At 47.1% G+C, this 16,462-nt stretch overlaps 2 protein-coding genes across 6 annotated transcripts; both read right to left on the bottom strand.

The window, feature by feature from the left end:
• Nucleotides 1–882: 882 nt before the first annotated feature.
• On the bottom strand, nucleotides 883–8,520 carry LOC142891124 (TGF-beta receptor type-2-like). 2 transcript variants are annotated; one of them, XM_076030502.1, is made up of 8 exons: nucleotides 8,154–8,520; nucleotides 6,303–6,477; nucleotides 5,752–5,978; nucleotides 4,815–5,467; nucleotides 4,157–4,294; nucleotides 3,933–4,074; nucleotides 1,788–1,915; nucleotides 883–1,690 (listed from the first exon to the last, which is right to left on the bottom strand). In XM_076030502.1, exons 1-8 carry the CDS (start codon nucleotides 8,293–8,295, stop codon nucleotides 1,385–1,387), a joined length of 1,911 nt encoding a protein of 636 aa, XP_075886617.1. In that variant the 5' UTR covers nucleotides 8,296–8,520; the 3' UTR covers nucleotides 883–1,384. The 2 variants fall into 2 exon arrangements, with proteins under 2 accessions (XP_075886617.1, XP_075886618.1); XM_076030503.1 differs by having other exon boundaries at nucleotides 6,303–6,459; nucleotides 8,154–8,519.
• A 2,630-nt stretch (nucleotides 8,521–11,150) lies between these two features.
• Nucleotides 11,151–14,765, bottom strand: LOC142891123 (uncharacterized). 4 transcript variants are annotated; one of them, XM_076030500.1, is made up of 7 exons: nucleotides 14,431–14,765; nucleotides 13,994–14,299; nucleotides 13,356–13,601; nucleotides 13,183–13,281; nucleotides 12,872–13,076; nucleotides 12,606–12,644; nucleotides 11,151–12,513 (listed from the first exon to the last, which is right to left on the bottom strand). In XM_076030500.1, exons 1-5 carry the CDS (start codon nucleotides 14,633–14,635, stop codon nucleotides 12,955–12,957), a joined length of 978 nt encoding a protein of 325 aa, XP_075886615.1. In that variant the 5' UTR covers nucleotides 14,636–14,765; the 3' UTR covers nucleotides 11,151–12,513; nucleotides 12,606–12,644; nucleotides 12,872–12,954. The 4 variants fall into 4 exon arrangements, with proteins under 4 accessions (XP_075886615.1, XP_075886613.1, XP_075886612.1 ...); XM_076030498.1 differs by having other exon boundaries at nucleotides 11,158–12,513; nucleotides 12,600–12,719; XM_076030497.1 differs by having other exon boundaries at nucleotides 11,166–12,513; nucleotides 12,600–12,644.
• Between the last annotated feature and the right edge of the window lie 1,697 nt (nucleotides 14,766–16,462).

Genomic DNA, 16,462 nt, shown 5'->3' with positions numbered 1-16,462 from the left:
TTTGCGCAAAGAGTGGGGATGAATTTTCAACAATCATGAATTCTTCACGACTTTGCGCAACCAGCGCGTTTATGAGATGTTTCTACTGAGTCGCTACGTGTTCACGTGGCTCTGAGTCAGGGTTCTGTGTTGGGCAGATGCTGTGTCTCAATTCAGGGTCTGCACCCTTCAGACCAAGTGTCCTCCGTCTGAAGGAAGCGTTCTTCGAGGACCCAGCCTAGAAGGACGGACCAAACCCCGCCTCCCCGGCTACCACACGGGACGGTGTAGCAGCGTATTTCCTCGTTTCGTCACCGCCGTTCCCTCCTGCTGGCCAACCCCGGAAGTGACGCTTTTATAGTATCACGCTAACCATTGGTTCACCATCTAACAATGCCGTTGGATGATCAAATAAGTAAAATCCTACGTTTAAAAACTGGATACTTTATGTGAAACTTCAATACTTAAATTTATATGTTGTGTCGTTACCAGTACATGCCGCTAATTTCATCCTACGATGCTTTGCAGCAGCACTCAAAGCATCATGGGATACACCATGCGAAGGATAGTAGCGGTGCATCCTTGGAATCGGCTAAAACGAGTGCGTATTTCCGAGTACGCATTTTGAGCGTCCTAAGCCCCCTTGGGAATTGGGACAAGCCTTTGCGCAGTGCTATGACGCACTGCACGACTTCCTTTCAAAATGCGTACTTCAAGGATGCAGACCCTGAATTGAGACACAGCAAGAGTGTGTTTTCTCCCATCCAAGCAGTTTTCTGATGACATCACTGGTTTCACATATTGACGTCATCAGGCAGTGACGTCCAGTGTTCAGGAAAGAAGAAGAAGAAGAAGAAGAAGAAGAAGAAGAAGAAGAAGAAGAAGAAGAAGAAGAAGAACCTGTTTCAACCAGCTGCCGGTGAAAAGTCTCTTTATTTTTCACAAACAGCTGCAGCGACTGGCTGCAACCACAAGAGTTTTTCTGCCTGCAGACCTGCGACTGGAGCAGCGCCCTCTGGTGGTTCACACATCATACTGCAACTCCCAGCAGGGGGCGTTGTAGCCCACCTGCTCACCAGTGAACACCCGGTCCCACGGTCCCAGTGATCTTTGTTGACTGGATGCAACTTATTAGCATTAGCATTAGCAATCAGAATGATCCAACATCCTCCCCTCAGGTGTTGGTTCTAGTGTCTTTATGCAGTTCATCGGTTATTAACACGCGAAAGGGGACGGGAATCATGATGGTTCAGTGGGAGGGGCATAAGTCCAAGGCCCCGCCCCCTCACCTCTGGGTCCTGCCCAGAGGTGCTTCCAGGCAGCTAACAGGTGTCTAGTAGCAGGTGGCTAGCAGGACGACTAACAGGGGCCTAGCAGCACCCTGCTCCAGGAAATCCAATCGTATTCAAACAGGAACTTGAGTCCGAGGTGGGACGGTCACACCGGGAGGATCATGGGATACCGCTGCATCAGGAGGGGGAGGGGCCTGGGAGGCGCAGAAGGAGGAGGAGGAGGAGGAGCAGGGGAGTGTGGCCTTCTCGTTATCTGTCGTTTCCGAGTCTATGTCTCCACCAGCTTCCTCTCCAGGCCCCGCCCCCGGGCCTTCCTCCTGCAGGGCGACCAGCCGCTCCACAACGCAGGGGGCCGTCAGCCGGGCCTCTGGGTCCTGGTCCCAGCACTCAGCCAGTGTGGAGCAGAAGACCCTCATGCCCTGCAGGACATACAGACGGACACATGAGACTCAGACGTAGCAGAAGGACCAGAAGGTCCAGAAGGTCCAGAAGGTCGCAGAGCCACTAGGGTCCCACCTGGTGCTGTGTCCAGGCTGCGGGGAGGTCGGGCCGCCCTCGGTCCCTCAGAACCAGGTCCCTCATGGAGTCCACACAGGGCTGGTCACACACCTGTGAGCCGAAGGCCGGCTCGTAGCTTCTCACCTCTTTAATGACAGGACGGGGGTCAGACCAGGGGAGGAGATTAAGAGAGAAGATCATGACCAGGCGGGAAAACCAGGACCAGGAAAGGAGCTCAAGACCAGGAGAGAAGAACAAGACCAGGCAAGAAAACCAGGACCAGGAGACAAGATTAGGACCAGGAAAGGAGCTCAAGACCAGGAGAGAAGAACAAGACCAGGAAAGGAGATCAGCCCAGTGACCTCAGACACTGGGACCGCCCTAAAGATGCTCATACCTCCAATTGGGTGTGTAGGAAAAAAATTGTTTTGAATTAAAATCGCGATTCTCACTTTGTTCGATTCATTATCAATTCTCATTTTCAAAAAAATAATTTTCTTCCACCGGCTCGCGGCAATGTCTATGCTGCCGTAGGTAATGCGCAATAAGCAGCACGTTATTGTGTTGCAGGTTTCTGCTAAAAAGGAGAGGGAAGAAAAAGAAACCGGGTCGCCAACAGAACACTCGACTCGGACGGCGGCTGTACCACCCCACCACTCAACATTTGGGCCTACATTCTAGATTCTAGAATGTTTTGATGTATATGATACAAAAACATCCACTTATAGACATATTTTAATTACTTATTCTTATATACCTCCATCTATTGTTTATTGTGAGAGCTTTAACCCTGCAACTCACTCAGGCCTGTCTGCCACTCTGGCGACTTCTATCTCTCTCTCTCTGTCTCTGTCTCTACATTTTTTGTATTTCCTTCTCACCCCAACTGGTCATAGGCAGATGAGCGCCCTCTGGAGTCTGGATCTGCTCTAGGTTTCTTCCCACAGGGGAGTTTTTCCCTGCCACTGTCGCACTTTGCTTGCTTGCTCTGGGGACCCGGTTGGTTCCTTTTTCTCTGACTGTACAAAGCGCTTTGAGACGTCTTTGGATGTGATTTAGCGCTGTACAAATAAAAGTTGATTGATTGATTGATTGATTGATTGATTGAACAGCAGCCTAAAGAAATACAACATCCTCCATGGACTTTGAAAGCACACAACACCAGCAACTGATCAAGACATAGTATTTTTGTATAATTATCGGGATGTCCCGGTCACATTTTTTGGTCCCGATCTGATCCCAATTGTAATTGAGTAATTGCTGATCCTGATTTTTTTTTTTTTTTTTTTTTTTTTTTTAACAATCCAATCTTTTTTCTTACCTTGAATAAACTGAATCCATTAGATACAGACTTTTCTCTCGATGCATCCATGCTTTTCTTTTCTCGTTTTGTTTGTTTTACAAATTGAAGAACACAGTGGGCATACCAGCTCACGAGACATGGAGAGCCTGGCGGAAACCTTCGACTTCAATAAGTCACGTCTGTTCGGAGCACGGCAGCGATGACTAGCAGAGGGCAGAAATCCGCCTCTTATTTATACATTGCGAACTGTAAATGTATAACGTTATTGATGTATTATTCTTATAAGATCGGCCTGTTGATTTTGAACGCATATCGGTGGATCACCAATCTAATAAAATATGCTAAATCGGCATTCCGATCAGGTCATTTGGATCCCCCCCCCCAATAATTTATGGTAGTGTTTAAGAAGTGGCAAGTTCTGGCAAAGACTGGCAGCTAGCTACCAAGTGTATTCTATTGATGTGATTTATTGTTCTGGTTAGTGAGGGAGAAGTAACTGAGTGTCAGATTCGGTCAAGTGTTTAAATGTTTTGGTCTGGTTAAAATTTTTGCAAGCATGAATAAATCAGACAACGTATTGTTGTCTTGGATTTACATTTGTTTGTTTACATTGTTACAATCAGTTGATAAAACATTGTCCTCTACAATTATATACAATTATAAAATTTTTTTTTACAAAAATCTACTGCTCTGCTTTCATGTCACCAGACTCAGGTAGATCCTGCTCCTATTCATTGAATGAATAGAGAATTGTTTTGAAAAAAAAAAAAAAAAAACAATTTTGAATCGAGAATCAAGTTGAAACCAAAAAAATCGATATATAATCAAATCGTGGGACACCCGTAGATTCGCAGCCGTACCTCCGATGGCCCTGCAGCGTGACGCCATCTCCCAGAGGACCAGGGACATGGAATAGACGTCCATCTGCTTGAATGCCTCCAGGTCCTCCAGGTTCACCCGGGACTCCAGGACCTCAGGAGCCATGTAGCGGGCAGTTCCCACCTGGACATGGTGACACCACACCAGTTGTGTGGGAGGGTGGAAACCACTTCCTGTTCTCCAGGAACAGCTCAGGACCACGTACCTGCCCACTGTTGGCGAAGTCATCCACCGTGAGGGACTCGTCCAGCCTCAGGGCCAGACCAAAGTCACACAGCACACACTTGGTCCTACTCTGGACCACAATGTTGCTACTCTTCAGGTCCCGATGGGCCACTGGAACCTGCAGAACCACAGCCAAGCAAGAACTCAGACAGGTGGTGATCCTGGACCTGATCGTGAATTGATCCTGGAACTAATCCTGAAACCAAACTGATCCTGAATCTGAGCTGATCCTGAACCTGAACTGATCTAGGACCTGAACAGATCCTGACCTTATCCTGAACCTGAACTATACCTGAACTGATTCTGAACTGACCCAGGGCCTGAATGGATCCTGAACTGATCCTGCACCTGAACTATACATGAACTAATCCTGAAATGATCCAGAACCTTAACGGATAATGACCTGATACTGAACTTTACTGGTCCCGAGCTGATCTTGAACTGATCCAGGACCTGAACTAATCCTGACCTGATCCTGAACTGACCCTGGAACTGAACTGATCCTGAACCGATCTTGAACCTGAACTGATTCAGGACCTGAACTGATCATGAGCTGAACCTGATCCTGAACTGGTCCTGAACGGATCCTGAATGGATCCTGAACTGATCTTGGTCCTGATCTAGCCGGACTATCGTACCTTGGCTGCCCCGCTGGCTGTGGTGTCGCTGTGGAGATAAGCCAGTCCCTGGGCCACGCTGCCCCCCAGGGCCACCAGCTCCTCCCAGCTCAGCGTGTTGGCGGTGAGGAAGTCCTGCACGTTGCCAAGGCCGTGATAGGCCAGGACCAGCCAGTACTTCCTGTGGACGTGGCCAGGTGGGCCCCTCTCCTCGGCAGCCAGGAAGCGGACAATGTTGTCGTGCTGCAGGTCGGGGTCGGACAGGACGGAGGTCTCATTCCTCCAGGAGGTCTCCTCCACGGCCGGGAAGACTTTCACCGCCACCGTGGTCCAAGTCTGGGCTCCGGCCCCCCGGCTACCCAGCAGGCGGCCCCGCCACACCTCGGCAAAGCGGCCCCTCCCCACCAGGGCCTCCAGCTTGATGGGCAGGAGTTCCGTCCCGTCGCCAGCCTGGGATTGGTCGGTCTGGGTCCTTGGAAGCCCCAGAGCCTTGTAGGACGGATCCAGGGCCTGTTTGGGGGGCCAGCGGGGCCGAGCGGGGGGGTCCGGCTTGCCCGAGCGCTGCATGCGGTAGAAGTAGAAGGCGGCTGCAGTGACCAAGGCCACCAACAGGGGGGGCAGCAGGCTGAGTAGAACCACTGGGACCACATCTCTGCTGAGGAGCCTGGAGAACCCTGAGGAGAACCAGAGCTTCTGACTGAGGAACCATCACCATCCATCAACCCCCCACTCACTTCTCCCCACTCGCCCCAACTCAGGGAGGTGGTGGCTACTTCCTGGGGGCTACCCAGCAAGGTGGTGGCTACTTCCTGGGAACTACTCAGGGAGGTGATGGCTACTTCATGGGGGCTACTCATGGAGGTGGTGTTGGCTACCCTCCCAAGCCCTCCCACTTGACTGCCCAGCCCCCTCCCCCCCCCCCCCCCCCTCCACTCAACCCACTCCCCCAACTCCTCACCATTGGCTCCTTGCTGGAAGATCAGCTGGTCGTTACACTCGTCCTCTCCGTGGCAGCCACAGACCATCACGGCTGTGTCCGCCACCACCGCCACCGGCTGCTGCGGGGTCATGTGACACTTTCTGGAGGCACTGAAGTTGAGCAGCAAGCCAGGTGTGATGCCCTCCAACGGCAGGGCAGGGTCATGACACATGGTGTGCACCGTCACGGTGTCGTTGGTCTTCCTCCTGGAGAAGAGAACGGGAAGTCAACACCTCACTGAAGGTCCTGGCGGCCATCTTGGTTCAGGGCAGTGAGTCGCTTCCGCTGTTGCTGACCACCATCAGAGGAGCTAAAACAACCAAACCAACTAATGAAACAACTAACAGCCAAAACTAGATAAACAGGAAGTTCTGGGAGGAGTAGGCGGGGCTAACATGTCGTGAGAAAAGTGGTGATATGATCTCCAAACAAGCAGAGAAAAAGTACAGAGCTCCTCAGACTCTGTGTGTTTTTTTGTTGTTAGCACAAGTAGCTCGAAGCGACCTAGCGCCACTTCCTGTCCCGCTCACCAGATGGCAACGCAGATCTCCTCGGCGACCGTGCAGAAGGACGACAGCGAGCAGTTGCTGAAGCAGACGCCATCTCGGCACAGTGGACTGGAGGCGTCACACCACTTACACAGGTTGGAGTTCAGGTGGCTGAAGGAGTCGACTACCAGGGGGAGCCCTGCAGGGGGAGACAGAGCTACGAAATCTGACCATAGACACGACTAGAGAGGAGGTCATGTGACCATTCACAGGGCGTCTGAGCTCTCTAGTGAGCTCTGACAGATATTAGCTAGCTGTACAACACATTTTTACTGTGTCCCCATGAGGCCCTTGCACCTCCTCAACTAGCGGTATAGCATTTAGCCTGTTGGTGCAGAAACAACAGCTGAAGGCCAATTCAACACAACATAACACAACTACTATCTGTGTATCAACACAGTAAAAATACTGTGTTGATACAGTTTAGTTCTGTATTTCTTTGCACTGTGTGTGTGTGTGCGTGTGTTTGATGCTGTGTGTTTGATGCTGTGCCACATCACAACAACACCAGCGATCAGACCCAGATGACACAAAAATTACAGTTATCACAGAGAGAGAGAGAAAGAAAGTGTATGAGGGCAAGAGAGAGTGACGGCACAAGAGAGAGAGACTGAGTGAGAGTGTGTGGGTGAGGGAGACAGAGAGTGAGAGAGAGAGAGAGAGAGAGAGACATGGAGTGATTTCCAGATGTTTATTCCCACCAGAGAAAAGGAAAAAGTAAACTTTAATTAGGATCACTCAGTGTGTGTGTGTGTGTGTGTCAGAGCGGGGCTGTGTTCAGAGCCAAGTTGGTCTCCAAAGCTCCGCCCCCAGCGCTTCATGGGAAATCTGAGCAGCTTGAAGGAGGCTCCCACTATCAGAACACTGGGGCTGTTTTAAACACACAGACACATGCACGCACACACACACACACACACACACACACACACACACACACACACACACACACACACACACACACACACACACACACACACACAAACACACAGTCCAAGATGTTGAGATTTAGATTCACCAACAGAACAAACTGTGACTGTGACTCATTATGTGTGCGCGTGTGTGTGACCACACTGTCCTCATTAACCCTGACACACACACACACACACACACACACACACACACGCACACTTTCTCTCGTGCCAGTCTGTCTTTGCTCCAGTGTCTTCAGATGGACCATGATGTGTTTGTGAATGTATGTGTGTCACAGTCACTCTTTGTTGGACATGAGATAATAATCTGTGTGTGTGTGTGTGTGTGTGTGTGTGTGTGATTGTTTTGTAGCTCTAAGATGCAACTCGTGTGAATGGTAGCAGTAGCTTCGCCTGCTAGCCTTCTATCAGCAATCCAACCAGATGTTTGTGGTTCCTCAGCACCACAGTGGCTCAGCAGCAGGTCCAGGGATGGGAAGAAGCGCAGTGAAGGTCCGACTGGGGCTAACCGTTTAGTTTATCTTTGCTTAGCTTAGCATATTAGCAGAAGAAGGAGGAGGAGGAGCTTCACCTCTTGGAGATGCACCATCAAGGTGAAGGTGGTGGAGGAGAAGGACGGGGAGGGGCTGAGAACCCCCTGACCAGCAGCCCCCGTCAGAGGGTCTGAGCCCCATTTTGTACAACAGTTTTTGTCCAAAACAGGGAAAGGACGGAATAGAACAGAACAGAACCAGGAGGTTCCCTCAAAAGTAGTTGTTCCCAGGATTCAGGAGGACCTCACGACTTCTGCAGCAACAGCACACACACACACACACACACACACACACACACACACACACACTCACACGCGCACACACACACACACACACACACACACACGGACAGCAGAAGAAGCAGCACTCACCGGTCCACAGGAGGACGAGCAGTCCGCTCCAACACATCTTCTGTCCGAGTGACCGACCGACGGACAGCCCGGAGCCTCGGCAGCAGGAGGAGGTGGAGGAGGGGCCGGGAGGAATGGGGGGGAAGTTCCAGATGTTTCTCATCCAGATGTGGTGTAGCTCCGCCCAGCTGCCGCCCGCCTGTTTCCACACAGAACAACTACAAACACACAGCAGCAGCTCGGCGACGGTCACAAAGACTCACAAAGACTCCCAGAGACTCGTTCAATTGATTTAGTCCAAAAACATATTCACAAAACTTTTTAGTTTGATACAACTACTACTACTACTGCTACTACTACTACTACTGCTACTACTACTGCTACTACTGATGATGATGATGACAGAGCCGTTTGGTTTCAATCGCAGCCCGTTGCGACGATGGCCTTGCTGCCCCTGCTGGAGGACTTTGTTATCACGCTCCTGAATAAAAATCCCACAAGTCATAAAACGAAAGACACCGAGTCGAATGTGACGTCATTTATTTATTTATTTATTTATTTTACAGCCGTTTTTTGATTTTTGTTCTTCATAGTTGTAACAGAAAGAAATCGGTTCCCGCACAGGACATTGTGTTGTATAAAATGTAAGATGAATATATCATATAACATTTTTTGGGCATATCTTTGGAGCTTTGGATTTTATTTTGGAGGCGCGGACCCGGAAGTGAGTGCAGTGGTTTCTGCTGACTTTGCTCCAGAAGTCAGATGGATTTATTTATTTATTTATTTATTTCAGATATTTGTTCTCAAATGCAGACATACATCGAAAGAAAGAAAACAACCCACCAAAAAAAAAAAAAGGCAAAAAACAAGACAACAACAAAACAAGAACACAATTGTACACAACTGTAAGAGCGTATTGATGCAGTATTTGGTTGGAATGGAATCTGCCCATTTATTTCTTGTGGATGTTAAATTTTCCAGGAATTAGAATTACTTGTACAAAGAAAAGTATATCATCTTCCAAATCCTTTTCAAAATAAATGCGAGTGTCCTTAAAGTAATTGTTTGTCTTGTTACTGTCCTTATGTAATGCTGCACATCAGTCCAGAATGCTTTTGAGAATGCACATTCATAAAACAAATGATAAGTTGTTTTCTCCTCAGTACCGCAACATTCAAAACAGTAAATCAATTTCAATATTTTAATCTTTCCAGTTTTTTGTGTTGGAAAAATCTTATGTAATATTTAAAATGAAATTTCTTTAACTTCTCACCAAGCATTCATGCTTTCTGCCAGGTAATTCCTCCATACAATGAGTTCCAAATGATTGTCCTAGAGTAAATATGTGGTTTAATACAGTTTGTAAAATATTTATTTGAGCATTTTTTCTTTGTTATGTCAATTTCTCCAACAAAAATGTGACCGTTAATTGTTCCTGCCGTAGAAAAACGCAAATTATAGCACCATGCTCCCCCTGGTGGTGGTATTGCACCAAACGCTACTGCATATTCTTTGGGAGGAACTGGAAACCGAAATGTATTCATAAATTCAAGATAAGCGAGTAATTCCCCTTCCATCATTAACGAACTGTCTAACATGTATCATCCCACCATCAAACCACTTCCTGTGAAATAACAACTTGTTTTTAGTTTTTAGAGAGAACATTTTCATTATTGCAGATGTAGAGATTAGTCAGTGAGGAAGTCTGCTTCAATCAGTTTCCAGGTAAGTAAAGCCTGTTCATGAGAGTTGGACAGTTTAACCGGTAGATTTTAAATTTTGTAGTTACATTTCAATTTAAGAAAAAAAAAAGGATTACAAACTTGGGAAATGTATTCCAGACATTATCTGTTTCTTTAAAGATATTTGATAAGTACAGCACCTCAAAACCTAACACCTCCGTGCCTCCTTTACTTTAGGGGTTACATGAAGAGTGTTTCTTGACAAAGCAACATCTATTCCTCCAGGTAAAGTTAAATCTAGTATTTTAGAAATTGCTGGGGGCATTCATGAGACAGGGACGGATATCCGAATCTGGATGCCCGTGGCGGTTACATCTCGCGGGATTCAACAAGCTAGACTGGTCCTACAACCTGGACTGTGTGCACAAGAAGGGACAGAGTCGGTTGTACTTCCTAAGGAGGCTGGCCTCCTTCAGTGTCTGCTCCAAGCTCCTCCACATGTTTTATCAGTCCGTCGTGTCCAGTGCTCTTTTCTATGCTGTTGTGTGCTGGGGGCGGGGGGCAGCGCAAAGAAAAAGGACATCAAGAAGTTGGACAGAATCATCCGGAGAGCTGGTTTTGTGATTGGCTTGAGCCTGGAGTCCGTGGGGATGGTGCTGGAGCAGAGGACTAGGTCCAGGTTCAGAACGATCCAGGAGAACCCCAGTCACCCTCTGCATGCCACCTTCTCTCGGCGGGGGAGCTCCTCTAGTGGCAGATTGCTGTCACTGAACTCTTCCACCGAGAGATTCAGGTCCTCTTTTGTGCCCCGTGCCATCAGGGGGTACAATGCAACACTCGGGAGGGGGGGGGGGGAGAGACAGGACCCCTGGGGAGGTGGCACGCTGATGTTGTTGTCGCTGCTGCTGCTGTTATTTTTTAGGTCACTTACACTGCGTCACTCTGCACTTTGTATTTATTTTTTATTTTTTATTTCTTTCTTTTTTTTTAAATCTGTTTTATCTTGCTGTGAATGTATGCATGAGTTGAATGTATGCATGAGTATGTGGAGCAAAGTGCGAAATTTCCTTCGGGATTAATAAAGTATTAATCAATCAATCAATCAATCCATCAATAACAACAAAACTAGAACACATTATTACAATGACTAGTCAATGGTTTACCTGTACAGATGGACATCCACCTCAATGACTGGAGTGAATATTAAAGCTTTCAAATGTATTTGTTCTGATTGCTATTTTATTTTTACAGTCTCATTGCAGACAAGGGGTTTGACATGTTGTGGAAAAGGACAAAGATACCGATGCAGAAATACCGAGTAAATAAGTAATTTTAATGAACAAGAATAAATGATCGGAGCTCCGAGGCACAAGCGCAGTACAAACAACAGAACAGATGCAACAAGTGCAAGAGCTCAAAATGAATGCAAGTGCAAGTGCAAAGAGACAAGGAAGATGAAGGTCTCTTATACCTTGGACCGGGAGGGGAAGAGATAAGGAAAGGGGAGGAGAAGAAGAGAGGAAAACAAAACACAGAGAATCAGCACAAGCTGACACATTTACAGCCTCCTCTGGTGGACCACGAGGAGAGGTAACTGAGAGGTCAGCCCTTAGGATGAGGGTCAACGTCAACTGTGCAGCAACATGAGACAATGTTGGCCCCTTACAGTGCTTATGGCAGTGAGCATGTATCAAACATAACGGTGATCAAACAAAGGAGTTGTACAGACAGATTTAGACAGCGTTTGTGGGACTGAGCTGCCGTGGCTGACGCCGACCCCGGATGATCCCTGATCTCTACCAAGATACGCCGCCAACACACGGCGACACCTGACGACACCCTCGATGGCCAGCGACATCTGCTGACTCTGAAAAAAGTCTAATTAACCATAAGTCTGTGCATGCAAATTATGCAGATTTTTAACCAAGTGATAATAGCGCAATTCCGGTTTGTCTGGGGTCAAAGGTCAGCATATCAGCAAATAGGTCTGGATTGCCCGAACGCGTGGGTCTTGGTCCCATGTCTCTACGACCTTCCAAGAAGGAAATAATTTTTTGCGTGCGGAAAGAAATTTGTGAAAAAGTGGAAATAGCTCACTTCCTGTTTGTCGGGTGTAAAAAGTTAGGGCATACGAAATGTCAGGCTTGAAGAGACAAATGCGTGGAATTTTTCCCCATGTTTTTACGATTTTCCTAGTGGAAGCTAGGGCCATTTCTAATTTTGGATGCCTCTAGGGGGCGCTAGAGAGACGGATTTTGCCACGTTGTCTTCATTTTCTTAAAATGTACACCAGATTCTACCTGCTTAGGAATTTATCGTGATTTTGGTATATGTTAAGGGGGTGAAAATGAGGTTTGAAAATTGTTAATAATAATAATAATAATAATGATAACAATGCAGAAAAAAGATACGAAAAAACAATCAACTCTTCGCCCTGGCGAAGAACTGCTCTGGGGCTCAGTCCCGAATAAACATGGCTCTGACAATGCTGACTGGACACTATAGTTCATGCTTGCCAAGTCAGTTGCGTTGGTGGAGTTCAATCAGCAGAGTGAGTCTGCCTTTAGTCTCCACTGTCCTTCTGTGGAGGCTTTTTATCCATCCAACGTGTTGACGTTGCAGTAGAGGGTGGACTCATCAGCTGCTCCACCAGAGGGCGCAGCTTCACCTCCATCTTCACCGTCTGTCACCTGCACCTGGGTTGGAGCTCAGAGGATGATCATAATCATCATGGTCATAATAATTAGAATTAAATTGTGTGTTTCTATTGTGTGTTTCTCACTCTGACTTTGGCTCCTCTCTTGGTGTAGCTGACCGCCAGCTCCACCTACATCCAACCACACACAGCTGCGAGTTAGTGCTTCCTGTGTGTGTGTGTGTGTGTGTGTGTCCTCACCCTGTGCTGTCAGTGATATTCTATTTTTAGATGACTCAGCTCTTGTCAGTTTGTGTTGTTTTTACCAGTGTTAACAACTCAAAGAACAGTATGTTTTTAAATGACACAAATCAAGTGACTTGAAGTCCAAATTGTGCAAACACACAATCTTCACTCACTGTGTTCTCCTCCTGAAGTTTCTTCTTGCCTTCAGACGGAGACACAGACAGTCAAATCTCAGCTTCTGAATGCAAAGTTCTCTTCAGAACAAAGTTTGATGAGTGGAAAAGATGCTCCCACCTTTGGCTCTCTCCCGTATAAAGTCCACCAGGATGCACATGACAACGACCACAACCAAAACTGCCACAAGGTGGCGCCACCAGCCTGGAACAAGAAAAAAAAAACAACCTTTGTTTGAAACTTGACTTGTTTCAGAGGTGAATCCTCCAGAGGCTGAAGAAACAAGATCCACCACAGGTGGCTGAATCACCTCCAGGCTGAGGCTCTTCAGAGTTCCCACCAGTGTTCCCAGTGCTCCCAGTGGCACTAGGCCACCTGGTGGTCAGTGTTGGTGTTGTTGCATCATGGCCTGGGCAAAAAGATTTTAAAAATCAGTTTCTCCTTTCATGGCAACAGGTGTGATGATACTGGTCCCAGTCTGACCTTCAGTCTGACGGATGAGAGGAAACAGCTGCACATCATCAGGATAATCACTCCGCACCTCACAGGAGAAGAGCTCCTCCTGGAGTGGCTCCTCACAGTCTTTACAAAATGCTACAGTGTGTTGGCATCTATACCCGGGTTCAAGTTGTGAATAAGGTTTTCCATCATACAGCCACCTCACTTTGTATATACAGGAATCTTGTGATGTCACATAGCAGGACAACTGAAGGTTCTCAGTTCTGGTCACTGGTGAAGATGGAGGAGAAAAACAACAACATGGTCACAAAGTTCATCCCTGCAGACAAAAGAGACAAACAGCCTTGTTTCCAGGGAACAAAGGTCAAATATTCCTCAGTGAAGAAGCTTCAGGAGAAAATCTGAACAGAAGAAGGAAGGAAAGTTAAACATGGAACCAACAGACTGTTCATGCAATAAACTCAAAACAATGGAAGACAATTACAACTTCTTCAAAACATCTTCATTCAAATCAACAGCAGCTTGACTTTGTTGCTGAGAGCCAATCAAAACGTGGAACAGAATGATAGAAACTGTGTCCTGGAGCTGCTGCTGCCAATGTCTGGCTGTATGAAGAACAGCCACACACACACACACACTATAGATTAGATGTAAATACTCACTGGTAACAACTGACAGATTAATGGTCGCTAGATCTTGCTGTGAATCACTCCATCTGCAGTTGAACTGTCCAGCAAGCTCCTCAGTGATCTTCATTATGTCCAGAGAACAGTCACTGGTGAGAGACAGTTGGCCATATTTTTCTACAAATTGTTGGGAAACCTCCCCGTTTTTAACCAGGAGGATCTTCGTCTGGTACGACCTCCAAGCAAACAGCCAGTTAATACTCCTACAGCTGGGAAGCTGTTGTCCACAGGGTAAAGTAACTTTGTCTCTGTTCCTGACGGCAACAAACTGAGGCTCTGCAACTGCAAGAATAAAGGAAGTGGAAGCATTTCTAGACTGTACTGAACTCAGGATGTTAGAAAGCAAACCTCCTCCTTCTCAACTTGGACACCATCATTTGTGAAAAAGTCTTTGGCAATTTTTCAGCTCTTACCTGTAACATAGATGATGAGTGTGGCAAACACACTCACGCACATCTTCACCCTCTGGCTTCCGAAGGTTCTTCCGTCTCGCTCCTCCACCCCTGTGCTGCCGACAGCCATCACTCTGCTAACTTTGAAGACCGAGTTGAGAGAAAAAAGATCTCCGATGTTTGTGAGTGGCAGCTTTTCTCTGGAGTCTCTGAGGTGTTTAAACATGGAAAACAGAGGAGATCAGTTCAGCTTTCTGAAAGCGGGCAGCCTGGAGAGCATCTCTGCCTGAAGACGTCGAGCTGCCGTCTTCTGAGAAACTGAGGCGTGACATTGGATGTTTTTTCATTGTTTTAAAGATAACATCATGACAGGAAGTTGCAGTGCTCCTCCACCCCTGTGCTGCCAACGGCCATCACTCTGTTAACTGTGAAAGCCAAATAAATAAAAAAAAATGTGTGTGGGGTAAATGGCTTTCAGGGCGGGACATCGACAGGGCTTGATGCAAGCAGAGAAACATTTCTCAATGAGTGAAAGTTACAGCAGCGTTGCCATGTAAAGTTTTCTTCCGTGCCTGGCTGGCTGCCTCGTTTCTACTGTATTAGGCAAACGCGGACGTTCGTCCCTGCGCGCTGCCTTCACAAAAAAGTTGCTGCCCAGCGAGACATTATACGTATATATGTCTCTCTCTGACAAGATAAATCAAAATGATGCGTACGCGGTGAGATAAAATAAAAGTAAGGAACTCAATTGTAGCCTAATGTGGTCTGCAGTCATTTAGCGACACCCTTCTGTCGGCAATAACAGTTCCCGATAACCTGGACAACTTTAGGGTGGCATCGTTATTTGGGATCATTATATATATTTTTCTTTATTTGCATTGCCTCACATGATGAATACTACATAGATTTCTATAAATGTCATTTGTTTCCTTTTTTTGTTTCTATTTTTACATTCACAATGTGACAGTATCACTGTCGCTGACGAGGTCTCCTACTCTGCTCATTAGCCTATCACTGCAGAGGACAAGGGCGTAAAAGTAGGCTGCGCCCCTCCCTCACCCTCTTGCTTCCGGACCCGGAGGCTGCTTCAGTTTTCCCGGCCTTCTGGTTGCTCTGCTGCGTTCGTTGCGGGTGGGTACACGGCTGCATTGTTTGCATGTCATTTTAGCTCTCAGTTGCTTCATTTCGTTTTTTTTTTTTTTTTAAACCTTCGTTTAGTGGTCCATTGTGGTCAACGGGACACTGGCCAGCCGCTTTGTGTGCCCGAGTTTTAAGAGGATCAGGTGCGGACATTTTAGTATTTAAATTATATTATGGCTTATTAGCATAGGTGTGTAGTGCCTCACCTGTCCGTTCTTTTTACAGTGTTTCCTGAACACCTCACCGGCACACTACAGCCGTCTGCTAGCTGTTATGCCCCGGCCTAGGGGGAACCAGGACACAACATAAAGGCTCCCCCCCTTCTCCCAGCTCTCAAATTAGACAAGGCGTTTCGTCCACAGGATGGTTTTTATTAAACATCACCATCATTGCATTGGCGTCAGGGAGGGCATGGCCAAAACAACAAAGAAAATGGCTCTGTTAGGGATTTTACCTATGAAGAAAACAATAATCAAATAAATGACAGTCAAACTAACCTCCTTAACTAAAACACAGGAGAAAAAGGTCACAACACAAATGGCTTCCCTCCCCTACGGGCTACGTGGACACAAAGGGAACTGAAATAGATTACAAAACAGAGTTGATGGCTGAACACAGAATGCTGCTGCTGCGGCACATGACCTCTGGTTGGGAGCTGGGAGAAGAACAAAGAGAACGAGGTGTTGAAGTCCTCCTCCTTAAATATGGGCACCAGCCAATCATCTTTCCGCACCTGAAAACAAGCCAAAAAAAAGGGAACACAGGATCTACTGCGCCATCTAGTGCCCAAAAGGACACACAGCAGACAAAAGGAACTGACAATGCAAACCCAAAACTATACAACATATATCATATGTATACATTTACATAACACCCCCCCACCTAAGATCAAACATTTCCTCCCCTACCAGAA

This window comes from Nelusetta ayraudi, unplaced genomic scaffold (assembly GCF_046127955.1).
Source record: "Nelusetta ayraudi isolate G7.1 ecotype Tasmania unplaced genomic scaffold, CSIRO-AGI_Nayr_v1 ptg000028l, whole genome shotgun sequence".
Classification (NCBI taxonomy): domain Eukaryota; kingdom Metazoa; phylum Chordata; class Actinopteri; order Tetraodontiformes; family Monacanthidae; genus Nelusetta; species Nelusetta ayraudi.
The sequence above is the reverse complement of the archived record's forward strand: the minus strand, read 5'-3'. Positions and strand labels throughout refer to the sequence as shown.